This window comes from Ictalurus punctatus, chromosome 10 (genome assembly GCF_001660625.3).
Source record: "Ictalurus punctatus breed USDA103 chromosome 10, Coco_2.0, whole genome shotgun sequence".
Taxonomy (NCBI): domain Eukaryota; kingdom Metazoa; phylum Chordata; class Actinopteri; order Siluriformes; family Ictaluridae; genus Ictalurus; species Ictalurus punctatus.
The window spans coordinates 26,474,170-26,499,413 of NC_030425.2; the positions used below are offsets into that span (position 1 = coordinate 26,474,170).

A 25,244-nucleotide genomic window follows, 5' to 3' on the forward strand; every position below is an offset into this window, starting at 1 on the left:
AGTTGATCCTCTTTGAAACAGTGCCTATTAATAAATCTGATACACTCTCTCAAATGACACATAAAATAGACATTTTGTAGTAATTTTCAGAATTTAAATGAACAAAAAACAGATCGCTCACATGGAAAAGGTAAGTACACCCTTACATCAAATTCATAAAAGTAGAATTAGGTGTTCAGGATTAGGTGTCATTGATCAGAACCTGCTTAGTGAGTGCAGGTGGAAACTGTTTTATTTATACCCCTTTCACATCTAGTGTCTGGTGTTCCCTTTTATTATTGAGGTGTGTGGTGTCATCATGCCGTCCCGGCAAATTCATCCCAAAAGCAGACCGTCTGATACAAAAAGAAGTCTTGAAGAACTCTGGAGGGGACTCTGTGGTGGGTCAGTTCTGCTGATTTGGACAACAGGATATTGACAGCACCGACTCCTTAGTGGGTTGGCTCCCCCCGTGGGGTCTGGAGAGGGTTTTTTTTCTGAAGAGATTGTCCAGTTGGTTGGCCCGGTGGAGTTGGAGGGTGACATGTAGGCCACATGCATGCTGGTCTCAGTCGTGAAGATGCATCAGAATGCTGGGTCCTGGCTGCAGTGCCCTACTGTCCTGCACTAATGTCCTACTCTGATTCCCCCCGAATGGTGGCCCCTCCCCGTATCTCCCCGGTATGCCTCCTCCCTTTGTTTATTTATTTATTAATTCTTTTACTTTTTCTTTTTTTATTTTATCTTATTTTTTATTCCCCGTAGTTTGTTATATTATATTTACATTTTTTATGTATATAAAAAAATTTTTTTTTTCTTTTTTTCTCCCCTCCCTTTATTCTACAGCTGGCCTTACATATATATTTACATACATACTGAATAGAGATGTACACACACAACACAACCTCACACCTACACGTCACATAATCACATACAATACCTGTTTTGTTTGTTTTTGGATTATTGTTTTGTTTGTCCTGTATTTATGTTGTTGTACGCACAAACTTTATTCTAATAATAAAAATACATTTAAAAAAAAAAAGATACAGAAAAAAAAGAAGTCTCCAAGAACCCTAAAATTTCATCACAGGATCTGTTAGTAGGTCTTTCAATTGTTAGTGTCAAAGTGCATGCTTCTACAATCAGAAAGAGGTTTCACAAATTTGACCTGTGTGGGAGGCGTGCCAAGAAAAAGCCTTTGTAAGACTACAGTTTACCAATGAGCACATAGGCAAAGACAAGGCCTTTTGGAATAATGTGCTCTGGACAGATGAATCAAAGATAGAATTGTTTGGCCACAGTAACAGCAGACATGTTTGGCGCAGACCAAAGACAGCTTTTCAGGAGAAGCACCAACCAACTGTGAAGCACGGTAGTGGAAATGTTATGGTTTGGGGTTGCATTACTGCCTCAGGGACTGGACAGCTTGCATTCATTGGTTTAATGCGGTGGACTTAATTTTTCATATGAATGTAATTTAAAGGGAGAAAAAAAAGGTTTTTAGAAGATATTGCTTTTGTCGCTTGGGTCCCATTAGAAGGAATTAAATACAAAGTTCTTCTGACTTGTAGCCTTCACCCTATGAGGAAAAATTCCTATCTTAGTTTGTGTGGTTTGGATGGTTGCATGAGCGCTCAGTGGATAGTTGGATGAGCATGGAAATTCTGAAAATAATATGCTATGATCTTTGCAGTCACCAGATCTTCACGTTATGAACACCTATTTGAGAGATTATGAAGAATAGCATTCATTGCTCCAGTAGCAATCCATTGACATGTAGAATCCCTACCAAGGTAAACTGAAGCTTTTCTAGTGGCTTGTAGTTACTCCCAATCTATGTTGGGTTTGCATTTACTTTATCACTATGCATAGAGTATACAGTATACTATACACACACACACACACACAAACACACACACACACACACACACACACTATGTGTGTGTGTGTGTGTGTGTGTGTGTGTAGGCCTATAATATAAGATATAATGTTTTAATTTTAAAAAAATTGTAAAACAATACAATTAGGAAACAAAATATTAAGTTACCTCATTGAAAACTGATTTTAAGCACCTTTAAAACATTTTATCACACAAAGACATTTGAGCACACACACACGCGCGCGCGCGCGCAGGACTGATAAAACACATCGTCGGTCTTATTCCGTGGCTTGAAGAGAGAGTGTGTATATATATATATAATTTTTTTTTTTTCTTCCCGGGTTTACCAAGGCCTTCCTGCTGATGTTGATGGGATTGGCGGATTACTTCTTGCATCGTGAACAGAAACACCAGGAGTCAGCACGCGCTGTGGCGCATGAACACACCGGCGCTTAACTGCAGCAGCTCGGAGATGCTGCACAGCAGCGCGCGCGGCTCCACTTATTAACGCGTTTGACGGGACAGGAACTGTGTCTCCAGCCATCCAAGAGAGTATTTATAACAAGAATGTGAGCTGTTATAAGTGATGGAAGTCTAACATCTCTTCTTCGTTATTCGATGTTGGAAGTGAGTGATGGTGCGCTCGTGCTGAGGAGTGACGTTTTTTGGGAGGAAAGCGCACCATATAAGTACATCAGGTAAGTGCCAAAGAGAGCGGTTGTATTTAGAGGGGTTTTGGAGAGAGGTGGGAGGTTGGACTGGCTGTGTGGTGGTGGAGATATTTGAATAAACAAATTTGGGAGAAAGAAAGAAATATGAGATTAAACTGATTAAACTGTTTTCCATATATAGCTTCCAGTTGTGTAAACAGTTCCGCCTGTCTTGCTGTGGTGATGGAAAAAACTGTCCCCAAAGATTACTCCTGGTAGTTACTGAACTCACTCTCTCTCTCTCTCTCTCTCTCTCTCTCTCTCTCTCTCTCTCTCTCTCTGGTGCCTTGCCAACAGTTTTATAGATCCGTTTGGGAATGGTTTCATATCAAAAAGTTTTTTTGTCCACACTAAAAAAGCAGAGACAATAACACTTGCCCAACCCAATAGATGGGGCTGTAATAGAATATTGCTCTTAGTCCCAAAGACCCTTCAGTTTCATATTGTGTTTTGCATACATTAAATACGCTGTTTATTAGGAACAGATGTACACCTGCAGTTATCCAATCAGCCAGTTATTCAATCATTTGGCAGCAGCAAGATACATTAAATCATGCATATACAGTACAGGTTAAGCACTTCAGTTGATAACATCTGATATTAGAATGGGGATACAATGTGATCTTAGAGACTTTGACAGTAGCATGGTTGTTGGTGCCAGATGGACTGGTTTAAGAATGTTTCTAAAACTGCTGATCTCCTGGGATTTTCATGCACAACAGTTTCTAGAGTTTACACTGCATGGTGCAGAAGGATGTTTAAAAAAAAAATATATATATATATATATATATATATATATATATATATATATATATATATATATATATATATATATATATAATTGATTGGCTGGTGGATGACTGCATGAATGAGGTGTACAGGTTTTCCTAATAAAGAGTGTATTTAATGCATGCAAAAACGCAATATGAAGAATATTGCATATTCTTCAGGCCTGTGACTATGCGTTTATTGTTCTCTGCTCTCTATTTCTCTTAATTATGTTTCTTTTCATTACAGATTCCCTCTTTATCAACTTTATTCACCATAAACACAGCTTCCACTGCAGCCCCTGCACTCGTATGGCCTGATGCCATCATGCCTATCATCAGCAATGCGAATGACTTTAGCAATTTCTCCATCAGCACAGATGACAGCAGCCTTGACCGTTTTTTTACCGAGATCCCTGAGACTGAGACCGTTAAAGGAGTGTACTTTCAGCGAGCCCAGCTACTACGTGACCCCTCTGCAATCGAAAATGTCGACCACAGCAAACTGGCCATCGTGAATGTTGGTGGGGATCGTTACACTTTTGCCTGGAGCACGTTGGATGACTTCCCACTCTCCCGTTTGGGCAAGCTACGTCACTGCAGCAGTCCCGAAGACATCGCCCGGCTGTGTGACGACTACGACGAGGTGAGCCATGAGTTCTTCTTCGATCGCAGTGCCACTGCCTTCCGCGTCATCCTCAACTTCCTGGCGGCAGGCAAGCTGAGACTGCTAAGGCAGGCGTGTGCGGTTTTTCTCTCAGACGAGCTTGCTTACTGGGGTATCGAGTCCACTGGGATGGAGCGCTGCTGCAGACGTGCTATGATCACCTCCGTGGAGGAGGTGGCTGAGAAGAAGCGGAAAGAGGAGGCTAGGAGGCAGAAGAGGCTGATGAAACAACCAACACGAGAGAAGGAGGAAGGGTGCCGTGGCGTCTTGAGCCGCCTCAGGGACATGGTGGATAACCCGCACTCTGGCTGGCTGGGAAAGAGCTTTGCCTGCGTCTCGGTGGCTATGATTGCTGTGACCGTGGTCAGCTTGTGCATCAGCACCATGCCTGATCTCAGAGAGGAAGAGAGCCGAGTAGGTGTATCAATAGGTCACAAGTTAAGTAGTAACAAGTACAATTGTATTGCCATTACAATAGTAAATAGCAGCAAGGGTGGAAAAAGTGCAGAGAAACATATCTACATTTAAACATACTCAAGTGTTCAAGAGTAAAAAGTAAGTGTTTTTAACCAATCAAAAGTTCGCTAAGAAGTCAGTCATAAGGAAAATATTCTGTTAACTCAGAAAAATCTAGAATTTAGCTTGCTGCTAAGATAACGTCTAATAACTCTTGTGAAATGAATGTTAAAGCATATTAGCAACAAAAACAAAACCTCTCTAGGTGGCAAATTTAACAAGCTAATTTACAAAACCTAACTACCTAGCTAATTTCACAAACTAAATTACAAAACCTAACTAGCCAGGGGCGTAGGAGCGATTTTGATTGGGGGTGTGGGGGGATTATAGCATGTGTGGGGGGGGGGCTGAAATTCTATCGGGGTTGAAGGTCATGCAGTGACAGAAGGTTGAGAATGCTCACTCTGGGGAGGGGAGATTATGAAGACTCGGGTGCACAGACAGAAAGATGGAGTATAATATAACTAGAACAAAAACTACTACATACCATAATGTAGCTAGCCACGGTACACAGTACAGTGCAGACATGGGTGCCATCCTGTGAGGATTGCTGTTTCTGTTGGTAGGTTAAAGCTACGAGTATGAGTTGGAGGCTATTTTGCTATAGAAAAAACATCCTATTGTCCAGTTTTCTTGCTGAATGGCAGTGTGACCTACTATGGCAGTTCTTGATGCAGCAGCACTACCCTACCATGGCGACGTTTTCCAGAATAATGACAGAAAATGAAAGCATGAGTTTCCAACTCACCAACAGTGGGAGCGATCCTCACACGATGGCGCCCCCATCCAAAACATCCAACATGGTGTGGCGTGAACTAGCTGACTAACTGGTAGCTATCCGCACAACTTACAAGCTCGTCCTCCTCAGTCGTTTCTATTCCTGTGACCTGCTGTTCATCCTCCTCTGTCCTCTTCCTCTTAAAACATTGTAGTATGCTCAACTCTGTGTAAACATTTTGACTAGCATTACCATTAAATCGTTTACGGACACGTAGCAATGGCGCATGCACACAATTTTGGTGTGCGCGCTAGCTTTCAAACTTGAGCATATTTGACAGTTTTACAGGTTACATAATTATTTCGATAGCAAAATTGTCATCGAAACCAGCAAACAATCAGCAATTTCATGGGCTGAAATAGCTACGATATCCTACCTCAAATACACAGTGGTAAATCTTCTATCTATACGGTAGTGTGCTCTAGAGCGCCTGAATGCTGTATCATAACCACAGGACGCGAGTTTTTTTTCCCCACGGATAGTCACGGAATATTTGAATCATCTCCAAATCATTGTGTAAGAGTAGCCACCCACCTCTCTGAAAATATATACCAGGTTTTGCTTGTTACCTTGCAGTAACAGACACTTTGCTCTCGTCAAGCTTGGCAACAGGTAAAGGGTTCAGCAAGCCCTAGCTACTCGAGTCTGACCCCCACGCTTATTATAGCGGAAGTTAGCTTTTTTAAAAAATGTATTATGTTTCTAAAAGTTGCAGAATGGATTAATTTGTAGACTGTCCGATTCGGAAATCCTCGGAGACAGGCAGGCAATACAAAATAAAATTTGAGATTAGAAAAAAATGGGATGGGGGGTGTTGTTGGACAGGACATGTAACCATCTAGCTAATTTAACAAGCTAATTTACAAAATGCATCTAGCTAGCTAATTTAATTAACAAGCTAATTTAACTAGCTAAGTTACAAACCTATTAGCTGACCTACCAAACATAAAGTTAACTTAACATACCTCTTTAGATTTGATGGTGAATTTTAAAGGCTGTTTTTAAAAAAAAAAATTATTTTATTATTATTTTTTCTTAACATGGGAGGCAAACGAGACACGGATTGGTAACTTTGGAGTACTGTAAGCAGGGACGTGCAGAAGAGGGTGTTCTGGGGGCTCGAGCCCCTGACCTTTTTCTAAGTTATTTAAAAGTGCCCCTCTCAACATTAATTAATAAACAATTATATTATGTAAAAAGCATTTGAATTCAAATTAACACGAGAGCGTGCGCAAAACAGGAACAAAATAATCACAAGAAAGTCCGAGAATTCTCCTATGTATTTGTCCGACTCGAGTCTGCAGTCTGATAGTCTCGTTGCATGCTGAAATCACTAGCTCGTCTGCTTTTTCATAATATTAGCAGCGTTTTATATGCTTATCGCCGATAGTTTTCAAATTGATTGAGAGGGAATGTATTGGTAAGTACTAGCTACTCAAGTTCGTTATATTTCCAGACATGCAAGTAACCTTGTTAGATTATATGTAAGTTATATAGTCAGTAAAGGCACGATGCCAAACAGACAGAGACAGCAGAAAATTAAAGAACAACTGAAGAAGGAGACAGCAAAAGGGACAGCTTCCTTATCAACATGGGTGAAAAAAGGTGAGCTAATATGAACAGATAGTTGCAAAGATAGTTGTAAAAAAGGCATCATATGTTTACAGCGAGTGATAGTCGGTGTTACACGGTGTTCTGTTTGGCCATACACAGATTACCCTTGCCCCTCCCCCTGCGGCACCGCCTCACTGGCATTTTGCTTTTTTATATAAATAAAAACCATTACTTTCAGTTGGAGAACGTTCAGCGGACGCTATAAACTGAAAGCGTCTGCTCCATTCAGCATGAGCTGCAGAGTCACAGCACAGAATAATAATAAACCCACTTTTCAACAATGCAAATATAGTTCTACTGTATACATGTAGTCATACATGTAGTAATAAATGTGGTAATACAAGTAATACATGTAGTAAATTTAGTCCTGTAGCCTAAGTGATATGAAAAATTTGTGATATAGGATCATTAAAATGTCAATTGATCTTTTTAAAATGAAATTTAGTAGGCAAAAATGACAAGCTTGAGGCTAAAAAGCCGGTTCAGCAGGAAGTGCTGCAGTTTTATGGAAATCAGACTGCTGCTGCCAAATGTAAATTTCATCACCAAATGGCTAATTTGACTACTTTAACTACTTTACTAACTTTCATTGAACTACATAGTCTTATCACCCTGGTAGACATTGTAAACAGACTGTGTGTGTCACATTTGATTTTTACAGTAGAACTACATTCACATTGTTGAAAAGTGGGTTTGTTATTATTCTGTGCTGTGACTCTGCAGCTCATGCTGAATGGAGCAGACGCTTTCAGTTTATAGCGTCCGCTGAACGTTCTCCAACTGAACTTAATAGTTTTTTATTTATGTCAAAAAGCAAAATGACAGTGAGGCGGTGCCGCAGGGGGAGGGGCAAGGATAATCTGTGTATGGCCAAACAGAACACCGTGTAACACCGACTATCACTCGCTGTAAACATATGATGCCTTTTTTACAACTATCTTTGCAACTATGTGTCTCATATTAGCTCACCTTTTTTCACCCATGTCGATAAGGAAGCTGTCCCTTTTGCTGCCTCCTTCTTCAGTTTTTCTGCTGTCTCTGTCTGTTTGGCATCGTGCCTTTACTGACTATATAACATACATATAATCTAACAAGGTTACTTGCATGTCTGGAAATATAAGAAACTTGAGTAGCTAGTACTTACCAATACATTCAATTCAATTCAATTTTATTTGTATAGCGCTTTTAACAATGGACATTGTCTTAAAGCAGCTTTACAATCCACTCTCAATCAATTTGAAAACTACCGGCGATAAGCATATAAAATGCTGCTAATATTACGAAAAGGTTAGCAGAAGCGCAAGTTGGTGTATGGAAGTATAATACTGCCAAATGTCCTCAAGGCAAAATGGCATGTTGAATTGCATAAATTGAATAAAGATATATTGCAATAACAATACTTGAATTTTTCTGCCCAGCAATTTGACACAAGTTGGATAGAGAAAAAGAAAAAAAAACCCACAGCAATAACAGTGCTTGAATTAGTTTCCTCTGCAGTTCATTGGGTTTGTATATTTTGATTGAAAACAAAATTTAAGCATTCAAAATTCAAAGCACACATATATACCTTCCTAAAATACAGTTCCAAAATATTCAGTTGTTCAAATACCATCTTCATTATTCGTCAGGTAATATTTCAACACGTTATTTTTCAACCTCATAAATTCGGACTGCGGAAATTCAGGTCTTAAAATCCGGGTCTTAAAATTCAAGTCTTCATATCCGGGTCTCACAGGAAGTACAATGGGTTGCAGATACATTTGTAACGTTACTATGGGCCGGCCACAAACTCTGGTGGTTGTGTGAGTAGTGGTGGGATTGTGCAGACAAACCTCAAGAGAAGATGAGCGGACTGAACCTTGCGGACTGGCATAAAGTTGGCTGACATTGGACGTTTGATATTCACAGATATGCGCAAATTAAGGGACCGTCTCTAAAGTTACATATGACATTGTTATACACGTTTCTAACTTCAGTAGCATTTGAAGGGAATGACTTGGTCATAAAACCAACTGGAAAGTGTTCATCTAGGTGTCAGCTATAACGCACACCTATCAAAAACTCTAAAAGGTGTGCATCATACCTGACACATACAGGAACACTTTCCAGTGTGACGGTTTTGTGACTGTAAGTCATTCTCTTCAAATGCTATCGAGCTTTAAACTATATATATATATATATATATATATATATATATATATATATATATATTGTGTATATGTCCATACGGTATAAAAACAACGCAATATTTAGATATGATTTGACAGTTTATTTAATTAAATATCAAAAATCTAAAAGGTGAGCATTATAGCTGACACCTAGATGAACACTTTACAGTTGGTTTTATGACCAAGTCATTCCCTTCAAATGCTATTGAAGTTAGAAACGTGTATACCAATGTCATATGTAACTTTAGAGACTGTCCCTTAATCCAACTTCATGCCAGTCTGCTAGGTTCATAAATTTCAACACATAAATAATGTTTTGAAATATTACCTGACGAATAATGAAGATGGTATTTGAACAACTGAATATTTTGGAACTGTGTTTTAGGAAGGTGAATACGTCTGCGTTGAATTTTGAATGCTGGAATTTTATTTTCAGTCAAAATATACAAACCCAGTGAATTGCAGAGGAAACTAATTCAAGCACTGTTATTGCTGTGTTTTGTTTTGTTTTTCAATTTGTGTCGAATTGCTGGGCAGAAAAATGCAGGTATTGTTATTGCGATATGTTTTCATTCAATTTATGTAATTCAACCTACCATTTTGCCTTGAAGACATTTCGCACTATTATACTTCCATATATAGTGGTCTCAGCATACCTGTCTGCCTGTTGAAGCAAGACGCATCGCGATTACTTCATGACAACGAGACTATCTGACTGCAGACTGGAGTCGGATAAAATAAATAAGAACATTCTCAGACTTTCTTTCGATTAATTTGCTCCTGTATTGTGCATGCTCTCGAGTTAATTTGAATTCACCAAATACATAATATAATTGTTTATTAATTAATGTTGAGAGGGGCACTTTTAAATAACGTAGAAAAAGAGCAGGGGCTCGAGCACCCAGAAAGCCCCCCCCCCCCCCCCCCCCCCACACACACACACACACACTTTTTTTCACTACGCAAGGTAGCATTTGGTTTCTTGCAAAATGTAATGACATAACCCTACATTTACTTGTAGACAATTGTAGGTTTAATCTTTCTCTACTGCATCGGTTGTGTGTGTGTTTGTGCATGTGTGTGCGTGCGTGCGTGCGTGTGTGTGTGTGTGTGTGTGTGTGTGATTTCCCCAGACGAGAACCGACATGTTTCCTTGTACAAAAACAACGCAACAAAAAATCCTGCTGACAGTAACCTCAGTGATGTAAGATCTCTAAGATCAGGAGTTCCAACAATAAGCGTTTAAAATACGTGAATACATAACATGTATTTAAAACTATTACATTTCAACTTAAATAATAAAAAATGTTGGACTGACAGAGAGATGAGAGAAAGGTTGATCAAAACTGCTCTAACCAAAGCACGAATGTAAAAGTTATTCTAGTTGTTCAATGCTTTTAGGAAACATTTTGCAGTATCTGTGAGTGATAAGTAGAAACTAAGGCACATTTGTGTTACAAGGATTAGGCTAAAAAAAAAAGGAACGTTGTCCCATCGATAATACGATAAAATAATCCAATATCACCCAGAAGAGGGTGGGTCCCTTTTTTGAGTCTGGTTCCTCTGCAGGTTTCTTCCTCAGGTCGTCTCCTCTGATTTGTTCATTAGGGATCTAAATCGACATTTTCTGTCAATTTCTGTAAAGCTGCCTTGTGTGCAAATGTCTGTTGTTAAAAGCGCTACACAACTCAAATTAGATTGAATAGATTTAGACTGAATGGTTCATGAAAGCTTCTACAAAAATACACGCTCCTCATAAATGTTTACTGACTCCGTCGTTACCCCTATACCTCCTCATATAAACAGTTTGTAGTAAGCAGGATCATTTCTTACTACAGGGAAATGTCAAAATGCTTGTTTGTAGTAATCATACTGTACAAACGATACAGGTGTGCTAAATGAAGGCTTAACCTTCTTCACAAACAGGGTGAATGTTCGCAGAGTTGTCAACAGATCTTCATCGTGGAGACCGTGTGCGTGGTCTGGTTTACCCTCGAGCTCACGCTACGCTTCCTGCAGGCCCGTAACAAGCTAGAATTTGCACGTGGGCCACTCAACATCATTGATGCCGTGGCCATTCTGCCGTACTACATTTCCCTGCTGGTGGATGAGAGAGATCTGAGACTGAGAGATCATACAAATGTTGGTGGAGGGTATTTGGATAAGCTGGGTCTGATTCTGAGGCTCATGCGTGCCCTGCGCATCCTGTACGTCATGCGGCTGGCGAGGCACTCGCTGGGTTTGCAGACTCTCGGTCTGACGGTGCAGAGGAGCATGCATGATTTCGGTCTTCTTCTACTTTTTGTGTGCGTGGCTGTCACATTGTTCTCGCCTATCATACACTTGGCTGAGAGCGAGCGCCACGGCTTCAGCAGCGTCCCTGCCTGCTATTGGTGGGCTATCATCTCTATGACCACGGTGGGTTACGGTGACATGGTCCCACGTACCATCCCTGGCCAGGTGGTGGCCTTCAGCAGCATCCTGAGCGGCATCCTCATCATGGCCTTCCCAGCTACATCGATTTTCCACGTGTTCTCACGCTCCTACCGTGAGCTGAGACAGGAAAATGAAATGATACGCAAAGATGAAAGAGTGGCCTTATTGGCCACGGAGGACGTCTGGATAGAATCAGAGAGGAACTCCTACTGTTGGACGCATGAATATCCCAACAAACTCCATGAGGGTGAGAATGTGGATAGGTCTAAAAAACCTGTTTTATTACCCACAGCGTGCTCGGACTTGCTCGGATCATAAATGCTGAAACTAGTGAGAATGGGGTTAGCACTAGCACTTGTTATGGTGTTCCTGGTGAGTGAATATTTGCCCACCAAAAACAGGAGACTCAGGGGAGGAGTTTTGGCTTTAAACATGTCGTTTTTTTGTTTGTTCTTGGCCTCATTTGCATATCATGACTTCTTAATGTTATGTAATGTAATGCTTATCTCCTTATATGTCTAAAATATTCTGACTGCACGTTTCAGAAAGAACTACTGCAACAATGTCATTGAATATTGGTAGACTGGTAAGAGTAACACAACAACTGCGATTTAGGATTAGACCATGCATTCTGCTTTTGGTTTATCACGGACATAATCTTCTTGAACTGAATTAACCTGAATTGTACCTTGGGCATGTATAGGTTTAATTTTCTACAACATCTGTCACAAAGAATCATTGCTCTCTGGCTTTCAGGGAGGATAAAAAAAAAATCACATATTTTGCACATGATTCCCATTCATTTCTAAATATACCCTGCCTTTTAATTTAAATCTGCTACGATTCATCTACAGATGTCTTCTAGATAAGATTATTATCACAAATTATCATCGTAATTGTTATGACTATATCATCCCTTGATGTTATTCTTCCACTGGGCATTGTATAGCTATCTAATTACATAAGTAATGCTTTTGCACAATACTCTCTTGAGGAGTTGCCCTTCATGCGTAAGTTAATTCCTGTGCTGGATAAGTACTGGCAAATAAAAGGGACTCTTATTCTGCTTATGTTTTACTTTAACGCTCATCCACCACCTTCCAGATTTATTTAATGAACAGTGAGTTCCAGGTTTGATGCATTGATTTAACAGCAGAAATAAAAGGAAAACAAAAATCAATAAAAGACAAACGAAGAGAGATTTCGGTTTCATGCGGTTTATGTCATACTACACTATCAGATATTATTTCAAAATGAAGTAATCTGAGATGAAGCCTCAATGAAGTATATTTAAAAACAATAAACTGTGACATCGGTTTCATGGAAGAACATGGATCCTTTGGTGCTATCTGCTTGTATGTTTTGTACTTTGTACTGTCATAAACTACACACACACACACACACACACACACACACACACACACACACAGAGTTTTGTTCTTGGAATTATTAAAGTACTTCCATTACACCTTTACATTTGGAGTAAAAAAATGTTGGAGTATTTTTTTATATTCTCCCAGGCTCATCATTTATAACTCTCATTCTAATCTGTTAATACAGCACCGTTAGCAACCTTAGCAAATAAAATTTCCTTGTTCAGCTGCAGGATGGGCAAGTCAAACCATGTATAGTACAGTGTTTCAGGTAAGTGGGCTGCCACATGTCACACCTCTCAGATATTCCATCCTTTGTTTACCTTTTTCAGTTAGTGGTTTCAAGTTTCATGAAGACTCAGAGATTATGAAGACTCCTTCTCTGCTAAGCCATGGCTATGCCCTTTGGAAACTACTTGAGATATCACCGGTTACAGAGTACAAATTACACCTTGGAAAAAGCACCTCCCACATCGGACACCTGAGTGCTTTAGACGAACTGCCTTTTGCGAGGTTTTCTTTGGAACTTCTTTGCTTTGGAATTAAGGCATTTCATTATAATCCTCCCTACCACCTATGCCTGAGCTGTGAAACTAGGAACACATGGACAGGGGGTGTGGCCAAATGAGTGACGCAGGTAACTTTTCAGTGTTTTATGGCCGTTTCTTTCTGTGGTAGTGCAAAAGCTTTCACTTGCATGAGGGCGCAAGACGGGCCAGATGACAGGAAATAAACTGCCGCTGTAGCAACGAGGGAAAAATGGAGAAGGACACCAGTAAAAGTGGAGAAATAAGGTACAGAATTTATCCTTAATCTATCCTTACTCTGTTAGGCTTGAATTATGATGGATGTGATCATTTGTATGCACACCTGTGTATGCGCAGTTGAAAAGAACAGCATGCAGTGTTTGATATATAGCTAATAGTATTGCTGAAATGAAAGAAATGAAATGGAGTGAAACACTGATTAAGAAATCTCTTTAATTGTTTAATTGATTAACAAAGTCACCAACTAATAAACATGAAGTGTCATAAAACCATCATTGTAAACTATTTCAATTTTCAGCTTAGATCTACTGGAAGTACCATCCGAATGTCGGTGTTCTCGTCTCCGAGCTGGCTTCCTTATACTTGTTGTCTCAGCTGTATTACTCTTCTACAACATGAACATACCTAAAGTGTCACAAGTTTGGTCTGAGACAGTTCAGAAGATATACAACAGTAAATACAACACTGCAGGAGCAGCTTCAAATGTTACCACCAATACATCTGCTCAACAATGGACAACAATGGTCTCGCCTTCTGCATTACCAGGTGAACAGTGTACAACTGAAACTTCATACCATGTGGCATATCCCTGTAAATATCATTACATTCTAAATGAATCAGAGAGGTGTCAGAATGACAAGCCCTTCTTGGTCTTGATGGTACCTGTGGCACCGAACAACAGGGCAGCTCGGGATGCCGTCCGCACCACCTGGGGGTCTGAGAAGATGGTTATGGATAAAAATGTGACCCTTTACTTTCTGCTTGGTCAGTCTGGACATGAAGGTAGAGAGGAGCTCCAGCAGAAGATCTTGCAGGAGAGCGAGGAACACCATGACATCATTCAGAGTGATTTCCTGGACAGCTATAAAAATCTCACCATCAAAACTATGGTGCTTATGGAATGGCTGACAGCCTACTGCCAAAATGCTGCCTATGCCATGAAGATTGACTCCGATATGTTCTTAAACGTGAACGCTTTAATGAATATGCTTCTCCAGGCGCCCAGGGAGAACTATATGACGGGACTTGTGGCCAGGGGAGCTATCGTTCTCAGAGACCCTAGATCCAAATGGTATCTGCCAAAAGATGCGTTTCCTGAAGACTTTTATCCACCTTACGCTCTGGGCTTGGGTTACGTGTTCTCCTTGGACCTTCCGAACAAGCTCATTGAAGGGTCGAAACATGTCAAAGCCGTCTACATTGAAGACGTATATTTAGGAATGTGCATGCGGTATGTGGGAATACCTTACACCATTCAGGCTGACCAGAGCCTCTTCAATGTCTTCCCTGTTCCTTACAACCGCTGTCGCTACTCAAAACTCATTGCTACAACAACACATAGCCTACAGGATCAAGTTAACGCTTGGAAAGACCTTAAGAGACCAGAACCTCCTTGTTAACATTGGATGAGTATATAATATGTTTTAGAAAGTCTGTATGGACAAATTGAGATGTGCTATATGAAGATGAAGGTGTGAGGAATAGTGAGCTTATGAAAGTATATAGAAGCAACATATTTTTAGGGTTTGTGTAAGAAAGGAAATAAGTGAAGGTGTAAAATTGGAATACAGCCATTATTTGAGTTTACTTGAGGACACTTGAGAAGGTGTATTAATATTTTTTTATATGTGAACCTTTGATCTAATATACAGAATGCATTCTTTATTTTGACCGGTGCCACTCCGAGAGATGTCTGATCAGTTGGTGTTTTGATGGTGGTCGTAGAGAGGTATGGTATTTTTTTTTTTATTTTTTTTTTTTATTAAAGACTCTGTGAGTACTGTTAAAGATTACCATGAAGCAATAAAAAAGCTCAGGATTTTACATATGCAAATTGTACGGTATAAATTTATATTTTGTATAAAAATTTACTTGCTACATTGAACATTTTATTTCATTCCAAAGACATCAAATCATCACCAGAAGAAATGTTGCCTCTCTTGACAGGTTAATGTTGAGAACCCTGGTGGAATTTTGTGACTGTGTGAAATAAGAAATAAGCTGCTTTATTTCATTGTATTTATTTATTAACCAACTACATTACTGAGAAATATAAACATTTTTAAATGTTTTTACCGGGCGAGCACCTAAATGAAAATCTTTAACCAGCTTCGGCAAATATTTTATTGAGGTGTGAGAGCAGGAGTGATGACGGTCTCTGTGGTGACATCATCACAGCCGCGCTACTCTGAACGCACTATGTGGACTGTTTATGTTCATGCTTTTTTATTTTACATTTAGTTCCACAAACCCCTTTGTACACCTAGGTTCATGTTTCCTTCGAAACGGTAGTTATGCTAAATTCAGCACAGGACCACAGATTTAGCTGTGTTTGGGTATATTCATGGATAGGTGCACATATGCACAGATATCAAAACTGGCTACTTCACACTCGGTCAGGTATTAGCATTCAATCCTGTATTAATCACTCAGAGACATGTTTGTTATCAGAAGGTATATATTTATCCAAGTCAATTACCATTTAAATCTCTGTATAATTATTTTGTTTGAAGAAGATACTTTAAGGCCTTGGTTGATTCAGGTTCTAATCAGACGCTTGTAAGGAGTCAATGTCAAGGGGAACATATGGTTGTCAGCCAGAACAAGTTAAGGGTACTCTGTATTCACGGGGATGCGAAAGAGTATCCTTCTGCAGACTACTGCTTTGCTGTGTTTAAATGTGCGATATAAATAAAATTTACTTGCTTATTTACTTACTAAAGAAAAAAAGACTAGGCAAATAGTCAACGCTCTTGTCCATCTCTTCTCAAGGGTAAGCATACCTAAGGAGATACTCATTGATCAGAGTACAAATTTTACATCCAAACAGATCAGAGAGGTGCATACACTCTTAGGCATATGGGACATTAAGACCACTCTGTACCACCCTCAGTCTGATGGTATGGTTGAAAGATGATGCTTCGCAAATTTGTGGCAGAGACCGGTTCGGACTGAGAACAGTGGCTGCCGTACCTTATGTTTGCTTAAGGTGAGGTACCACAGGCCTCAACTAGCTACTCTTCCTTTGAACTGCTTTATGATCATCAGGTTTGGGGACCCCTTGACGTATTGAAAGAGGCCTGGGAAGGGGGGAAACCAGAAAAGCAGGACATATGTATTGAAAAAGAGGACAAAGTTGGATGCTTTGACTGAACTGGTTCACACAAACATCGCTAAGGCACAGAAACAGCAGAAGCTATGGTACGACCGGTCGTCAAGGAAAAGGGTAGTTGAGCCAGGCCAGAAGGTATTACTCCTTCTTCCTAAATCAGATAGCGGACTGATAATTGGCAGGGACCATACGAGGTAGTGAGGAAGGTGAGCAACACCAATTATGAGATATGCATGCCAGACTGACAAAAGAAAACCCAGATCAACTTGCTAAAACCATGGAAAGAGATGCCAGCACCTGTGGTAGGCCAACTGGGCCTGTGCATGTCAAGGACAAAACAGCTGAGTTTCCAACAGCCCAGAGTTCTTCAAGCTTCCCTGACTTAAAACATCTTACAACAAAGCTGCAGAAAGATCTAGAGAAAAGGATGCCAGAGGGTCTGTTCAGTGAGAAAACAGGGAGAACCGAGGTGATACAGCACGACATACATCTCTTATCACCAGGCTCACTTCACCAAACATATTGTAGCGTTCTGGCATGACTCATCCCTGCCCTGACAAGAGAAGTTCAGTTCATGCTGGAACTTGTTGTGATAGAACCTTCAAAGAGCAAATAGTAGCTGCCCTGTAGACTGGAGAATTAAGATCGTGTTCATTTTGCTAAGCTTAATGCCATTTCTGCCTTTGATCCTGACCCCATGCCAAGGGTAGATGAACTTATTGAGCGTTTAGAGAAAGGCAAATATTTAAGCATGTTGGATCTGTGTAACGGTTATTGGCAGATCCCCATGACGGAGAGTGCTAAGGAGCTAAACGCTTTCAGAGTGCCCAGTGGATTATATCATTTCATGGTTATGCCCTTTGGTGTACATGGAGCAGCGGTAACTTTTCAAAGAAAGTTGTTCTACATTAATGTTTGTTATCAGAAGATAAATTCACCATTTAAATTAATTCACCATTTAAGTCTCTGTATAATCCGTTAAATCTCTCATGTTGATCTTACTTCTTCCTGCTCTTGATGGTGCCTAGATAGTGATGTGGTTAAACACATATACTTTAATAGTCTCAGTTTAAGCCAGTCTGCTTTGAGGAGGGGGGGTGCCGGTGTTGGGGGGCGGGGTTGAGAAGAAATAGTAGACTATGCTGCTGGAGTTAATTTGTTATGGTTAGAGTGACACTTAGCACTAGTTTATGTGTTCATAAATATTTTTTTTGTATTTCTCAAGACTTTAAAAAAAAATATTTTTCTTGTTGCTAAGCTTCTTATCTCATTATGCTTAATAAATAGCCATTTTATCGTACTAAGAGAAGAGGACGCAAGGAAATGGGACAACACCCGGAGCACACATTTCAAGCTGACTGGATGTGTTTGCAGCCAGACTTTTGTTTTTGTACTTTGTGTTCGTAACATCTACAAACACAATGTGCTATTTTTTTTACCTCATACTTATGATATTGAGTGTGTGAGCAAACTGATGCTTGGACATAGACATGTAAATTTTATCTTGTGTTTAGTTTGCATGAGCACCTGCATGTGCAAAAAAAAAAAAAAATCCTTCATGGTGGAGAATCCAAATAAATGCAAACCAGAGGTTTTGGCAAAAGCTTCCTTGGCCAGAGCTTATTGTAGACTTGAGTGCTGACATACAGTACTGAATGTAATGTGTTTTGTGATGCAATTTCTGAATATCTGATGGGAATTTATCTACATTAGATAAATCATATATGAATCACAGAAAAGGGAAATAATAAATAAATATAACAAAAATATGGAATAATTAGTCTGAAAATGTTCCTCAAAACGACACCTGTACTCCGAATCATTCAAGTTTCTGCCTTGAAAAGCTGTTTCTGTGGTAATCTGTGTATCATTCGTTCTTTCATATTCAATTAAGAACCAAATATCAGATTATAGCTGCAAGCAGCGTTTAAAGGGGCCAAGCACCAAAGGCACAGCAAGCGCAATGCATAGCCTGAAGAACACGAAGAGGAGAAATAGAATGTACATCAATGAATAAAAGATAGGTTCAGAAGCACATCTGAGAATAACATTGAACAGCAAATGAACAGAACAGCGACGTTTATTTGCATGCCAAGAGGTGGAAATGTTGAGTGCAATACTGAGCCAAAAAGAAAGGAACTGACACTTAACACAAGATTACAGACACTTTGAAAAGCTTTGGAATCAAACCCAGGCCCGTTAGGATTGAAGTTGCTTGTTTATCACAGTGTGCCACACAGAGAACGCATATTTGTGTTGCTGCTGAAGAGAATTTCCAAGGTGAGAATGAGCACACAAAAGCATTAGTTAGAATGATAACAGGTACTGGATCATAACTTTTGACCAAATATGAATATCAAAATTCGGTTCACTTTTGTGCGGCTCGGTCCACCGATCTTCTGAGACAATTTTGGTAAGAATTGGACAAAATTTGAACGACGAGTAGTGAAAAAACTGAATACTGTACATTTCAAAATGGTGACTACTGTAATGATTGGAGTCTTAATGTAAGATATGGATTGTGATCAACATGAGGAGAGTAATCTGATGAACTAAATTCCTTTTCTCTAGGACAAAGTGTTCAACGATTCTAAGCATTTGAAATATTTTACTGGATCATAACTTTTAAACAAATATGAATATCAAAATTCTGTTAAGTCAGTTTCCCCCGTGACCCTGAAGAGGATAAGCGGTATAGAAGATGGATGGATGGATGGATGTTAAGTCAGATGTGTCAGGCTCTGTCCACTAGTCATCTGAGCCAATTTTATTAAGAATTGGACAAAATTTGAATGAGGAGTAATGAAAAAAATGAATGCTGTGCACTTTTTTGCTGAAGAGCATCTGGAGTTTCGTGCTATTTAAGGGAGCCAAACATGTAACCCTCAGAGGGGACTGCAGAAACATTGACTCCGGTTAAACCAGTCACTCTTCCTGAAACCATGTTTATTAACTGCACATAATTTATAGGGGCGTGCCATTTAGATACTGTTAGACACTTTTCAGAACGCAGAAAACGTGTGTCCTCGAGCTCCTACACCAAATACACACACACACACACACACACACACACACACACACACACACACACACACACACATATATATCCAATACCATATACAATAACAATTGGTAATTCTTGAGATATGGTGCAAATCAGTCCTGACGCTTTCGCATGCCATTATAGAGAGGAAATGTTGAGGGATGTTGTTACTATTTTCAGAAGTAATCAATTATAAATACTGTATTGAGGTTAGTGATTTCTCGTAGTGCTTACTTGGGGATTGCTAGCAGTGTGTACTCACTACATGCTTTGTTGCTCTTCGCAACCTCTGTTTAATGAACACAGAGAATTAGCATCATAACAGTTCATTACAAATACAAAATAGTGGAAACAATAATAATTTTTAAAAAATATTGCAATAACGCATACTATTTTAACACAAACTCTTTCCATATTTCACCTGCTATTATGACAAATACATACAAGCAATAAGTTTTACATATGGTTTTATTTATATTTTCTATATTACAACTTTTCCTAATGTGCAATTTATTCACACAATTTCTTTTCAAAATGTTCAGAGACCTCGAGAACCAACAGTCAAACAGGTCCACCGTATTTTGTTCTGATCTTCGTCTGATAGATGCTGAAAGTTGATTGAGCAATGTCAGCCATGTTTGTCAGAATATGGCACTGTAGTCATATAAATTGATGGCAGCTCAGATAAAGACACTGCATGCAGATTTTGAGATCAGTCAGACCAATGGTTCCGTGGACAGACAGAATCAAATTCAGGTATTCAGGTATAAATATTTTAGCGTCCCTCAGGAAATAACAACACTATTTGAGATTTCAGAAGATCTAACTAAGCATAACCATAAACTAAATCTACATGTTTGTGATTCATACTGTAAAACCAGCTCATTTGTTTCTCAATACAAACCCATATTTAAAATATTGCAGTATATTTGAACATATTCTACAGTAAACTGTAGTAAATTGTAGAATACTGTAGTATATTGTTACTTATACATATTGTTAATGTAATGATGTGGCCAATAGATGTCTGTATAACCCTATATATCAATATATACAGTGCTGTGCAATATCTAGTTGCTGAAAACAGTGTTTACAGACATAACTACTTACTTTTATCAGGTTTTGCATTTGGAAATATATCTAGACTTTAAAAAAGACTACTTTCGTCAAAGTTTAGATTTGTTTGTTGTTGTTTAAAATGTTTTTTTTTTTTGTCTTTAATATTTTTATTCATTTTCATATGGTTAATTTACATGTGATTCATTCACATGTGATTCATTTACATATGATACATTTACATGTGATTCATTACGTATGATTAATTTTCATGAGATTCATATTCATGAGATTCATATTCAAGTGATTCATTTACGTATGATTCATTTACATGTGATTCATTTTCATGAGATTCATTTACGTATGATTCATTTACATGTGATTCATTTTCTAATTTGCTTCTCTTTAAATCCAGTTTTATACTGTGATATTACAGTTATATATATATTATATAAGGTCTTTTAAAATGTTTATCTAAAGTATCAGTTTTTGCATTATGATTGCACTCAAACCTGAACACATAGAAATAATTTTGTTTCCCATAATCTTATTCAAACATCAAAATTCAATAAAAACTGTAACAAAGATCAACATGATTGATTGATGATAGCTTGATTCATGTGATCTGAAACTCTTAGTTGAGTCTTCTGGCTCAACTAACTGTCTCAAACTCAGCATTTGATTTCACCCTGTGTGTGTGTGTGTGTGTGTGTGTGTGTGTGTGTGTGTGTGTGTGTGTGTGTGTGTGTGTGTGTGTGTGTGTGTGTGTGTGTGTGTGTGTGTGAGGGAGAGAGAGAAGAGTTGGTGCGTCTATTTTGCCCTCTTGATGTTTTAAAGTTTAACCCCTTCATTGCTGTGTGCTTTGTTCCTGCATTGTGTCTGAATTACACATTTTATTTCACGTTTGGCTCCCTTAAATAGTCCGAAACTCTCCATGGAAGATAGATATATTACCATATACACCGCCCTCCACTAATATTGCCACCCTTGGTAAATATGAGCAAAGAAGGCTGTCAGAAATGGTCTTTAACCTTGTTTACCCGTTTGATCATTTGTTAAAAAACAATTCACAAAAATAATTTATATTTGTGTGTGTGTGTTTGTGTGTGTGTGTGTGTGTGTGTGTGTGTGTGTGCATGTGTGTGTGTGTGTGCGTAATGATTCAGCAGTTCATGAAGCATAAAAACGAATCAACAGATTCCCGGACCCAGATTATATCTGCATCCTATATCCTTAACAGTTCTCAAACAATTGACAGATTACATTAGTTAATCAAAAAAAAACAAAGCAAAGGCATTGCCCAGGTGAAGGTGAATGAATAAGGTGTTTAAATATTTAAGCAGTGACACTGTATGACTGTATAAGTCATGTACTTTGTAAAAATATCATTTGTGTCTTTCAGGTTGTTGTGCTTTGTTTGTCACGTAGCTAATGCACATAAGGGAAGTTAGGACAGATTCAAATGCAGATAAGAGCTGTGTTAGAATAGAGACAGGCAAACAAATACAAAATGTGAGAGAACAGCGTGGTCAGAAACAGGCAACAGGTCAGGCGATCGGCAAACAGGCATAAACAAGGCTAAACATTAATTGAGAAACGAGGATAAGAACAGGATCGACACGACGCGACATGACACGATGAACAATGGCTTGACATGATGGGAACACTCAATACTCAAGACACACGAGTGGTTTAAATAACAAACATAATCAGGCGTGAAACACAAAATAGCTGATGATGATGTACATACAACAATGATGTACATACGGCAAACAATCACTGACAATACAAGTCCATAGAAGGGACATAAACCATAACAAAATACACATGTTGGAAGTAAATAAAGTCAATGTCACTGACAAACCCAGAAGCGCACGCTCAAGCTTTGAGCTCGCGCTTCAGGTTTCAGAGCGCGCTGTGTGCTCCGGCGCTCTGCATGAGGGGAAATCGTGACATTGTTTAAATGATCAAACCTAAAACATTACTTGATCGAACACTGATAGAATCTCAGTTTCAGAGATCAGATAAAGGAGCTTTTGCATATGTACACAGTATTTCAACACAAGATGAGTCAAAAACCCCTTTATTAACAGGCGTGTTGCATGAGGAGAGAAATCTAGTTTTCATAGTACACGTTGCCACAATTAACATGAAACGCAGTAGACAACTATAAAAACAGTCAGACAATAAACTATATACAAACGACTATACAGAACCCTATACTATAGACTATACAGAACCGTATACAATTGACTATACTGAACCCTATACAATAGACTATACAGAACCCTATACAATCGACCATACAGAACCCTATACAATCGACTATACAGAACCCGTTACAATAGACTATACAGAACCCCTTACCATAGACTATACTGAACCCTATACAATAGACTACACAGAACCCGTTACAATAGACCATACAGAACCCTATACAATAGACTATACAACCAGTAAGTACAGCACAGTAGAATCTAGATCAGGGGTGGGCAGTCTTATCCGGAAAGTGCCGGTGTGGGTGCAGATTTTCATTCCAACCAAGCAGAAGCCACACCTGAATCTATTGGAAGCCAAGATCAACTGATTAAACAGGTGGAATCAGGTGTGCCTCGTGCTTGGTTGGAATGAAAACCTGCACCTACACCAGCCTTTTCCGGATAAGATTGCCCACTCCTGGTCTAGATGGTAGTTAGTGAAGAACTGTGTGTTTATGTTGAGTTTCCATGACATTTTAGGGCCATATAACATCAGGTCCAACGGCTTAATGCCTATTGGCACGCAGAGGGTAGGGCCAGAATTTGGCACCAACAGCATGAATCTATGAACCCAGCCTACCTTGTGTTAACAGTCCAGACTGGTGGAGGTGGTGTAATGGTGTGGGGAATGTTTTCATGGCACACTTTGGGCCTGGTAATAACAATCAATCATTGCTTGAATGCCACAGCCTATTTGAGTATTGTTGCTGACCATGTGCATCACTTCGTGGCCATAATTTAATTTAATCTTCTAATGGCTAGTTCCAGCATGATAATGCACCATTTCACAATGCAAAAGTCGTCTCAAACTAGTTTCATGAATATAATAATCAGTTCAGTGTTCTTCAATGGCCTTCCAAGTCACTGGACCTTAATCCAAGAGAACACCTTTGGGATGTGGTAGAATGGGAGATTCGCAACTGAAGAACTGAGGCTGTTTTGAGAGCAAAGGGAGGTCCCACCCAGTATTAATATTACACAGTCTACAGCAATGTTGCTATTTTTCCAGAAGAAGGCAGGTATTTTATCACTCAGTATTTCCACCAGAGACTATTATGAAGTAGATGGTGTTAGTAGAGCAGAGCCAGGACCAGGTCGCAGTGTGGTCAGCCACTGTAGCGCTTACCTTTCAGTGTTCACCTGATGCTTGTGCATCTGTGGGTCCACCTAAAGACACCTTCGTCAATCTTATCTGGACAGGGCTGGTGTGAATGCAGGTTTTCATTCCAACCACAAACAAGCCACATATTGATGGTATATTGAAGGCAAAGATCAACTCATTGAACATTTGTAGACTCAGGTGTGACTCCTGCTTGACTGGAATGAAAACCTGGACCCATACCAGTCCTTTCTGCATAAGATTGGACACCTCTGACCTAGAATGAGTGTATCCTTCAGAATGCATTCCTTTCAAAGGTACACTGACTATTTTTTATGCAGCTATGTATTAGAACATAAAATAATTCATACATGGTCGCTAGGGGTTATGTTTTGCTTAATAGTTAGCTAGTTATTGATCTTTTATTTCACTACCCATTGCAGGTCTGTACATATTACAGGTGTGTTATATGGTGTTGGCTCGAATTTAGCCTATTACCCAAAAACATTTAAAATTCAACTTAGAAGCCAATACTCACATCTACCTCTGAGACCAGTTGGAGATAGAAAAAATACACCAGCCGTGAGTGAGAAGAAGCAAGGGTCCAGCTTTATTGTTCCATTCCACCACACGAGATCCACACCGATGAGAATTCTCAGAAGTGATCCCCATATCCTGAGCTTAAGCTCCAGTATTTATACTGTATTTACACACTAGATAACCCATAGGTTTCCAGAAAAGGCCTATTTCACTTACCCATAGAACTGAAACCAGGGGTTTTAATTTACACATAAAATCAGAACCCAGGCATTTCCAACAACCCAGGAAACAAAAACCCAGAGTTTCTAGTTACCTAGGTTGTCAAAAACCAGGATTCTCATTTACCTAGGTTCTCAAAAACCAGGATTCTCATTTACCTAGGTCCTCAAAAACCAGGATTCTCAATTCCCTAGGTTAAAAAAATGACGTAAGCAAGACGACTAAACAACCGGGCGGGACCTTGGTCTTATCGTTATCTCGAG

At 39.3% G+C, this 25,244-nt stretch overlaps 2 protein-coding genes across 2 annotated transcripts; both read left to right on the plus strand.

Annotated features, from left to right (window-relative positions):
• Positions 1–2,200: 2,200 nt before the first annotated feature.
• On the plus strand, positions 2,201–12,870 carry kcng4b (potassium voltage-gated channel, subfamily G, member 4b). Its single transcript, XM_017478807.3, has 3 exons — positions 2,201–2,556; positions 3,586–4,416; positions 11,005–12,870. Exons 2-3 carry the CDS (start codon positions 3,664–3,666, stop codon positions 11,830–11,832), a joined length of 1,581 nt encoding a protein of 526 aa, XP_017334296.2. The 5' UTR covers positions 2,201–2,556; positions 3,586–3,663; the 3' UTR covers positions 11,833–12,870.
• Positions 12,871–13,493: 623 nt separating this feature from the next.
• LOC108271308 (beta-1,3-galactosyltransferase 1) lies at positions 13,494–15,660 on the plus strand. The gene is made up of 2 exons (XM_017478808.3): positions 13,494–13,681; positions 13,953–15,660. Exons 1-2 carry the CDS (start codon positions 13,647–13,649, stop codon positions 15,052–15,054), a joined length of 1,137 nt encoding a protein of 378 aa, XP_017334297.1. The 5' UTR covers positions 13,494–13,646; the 3' UTR covers positions 15,055–15,660.
• Positions 15,661–25,244: the final 9,584 nt, after the last annotated feature.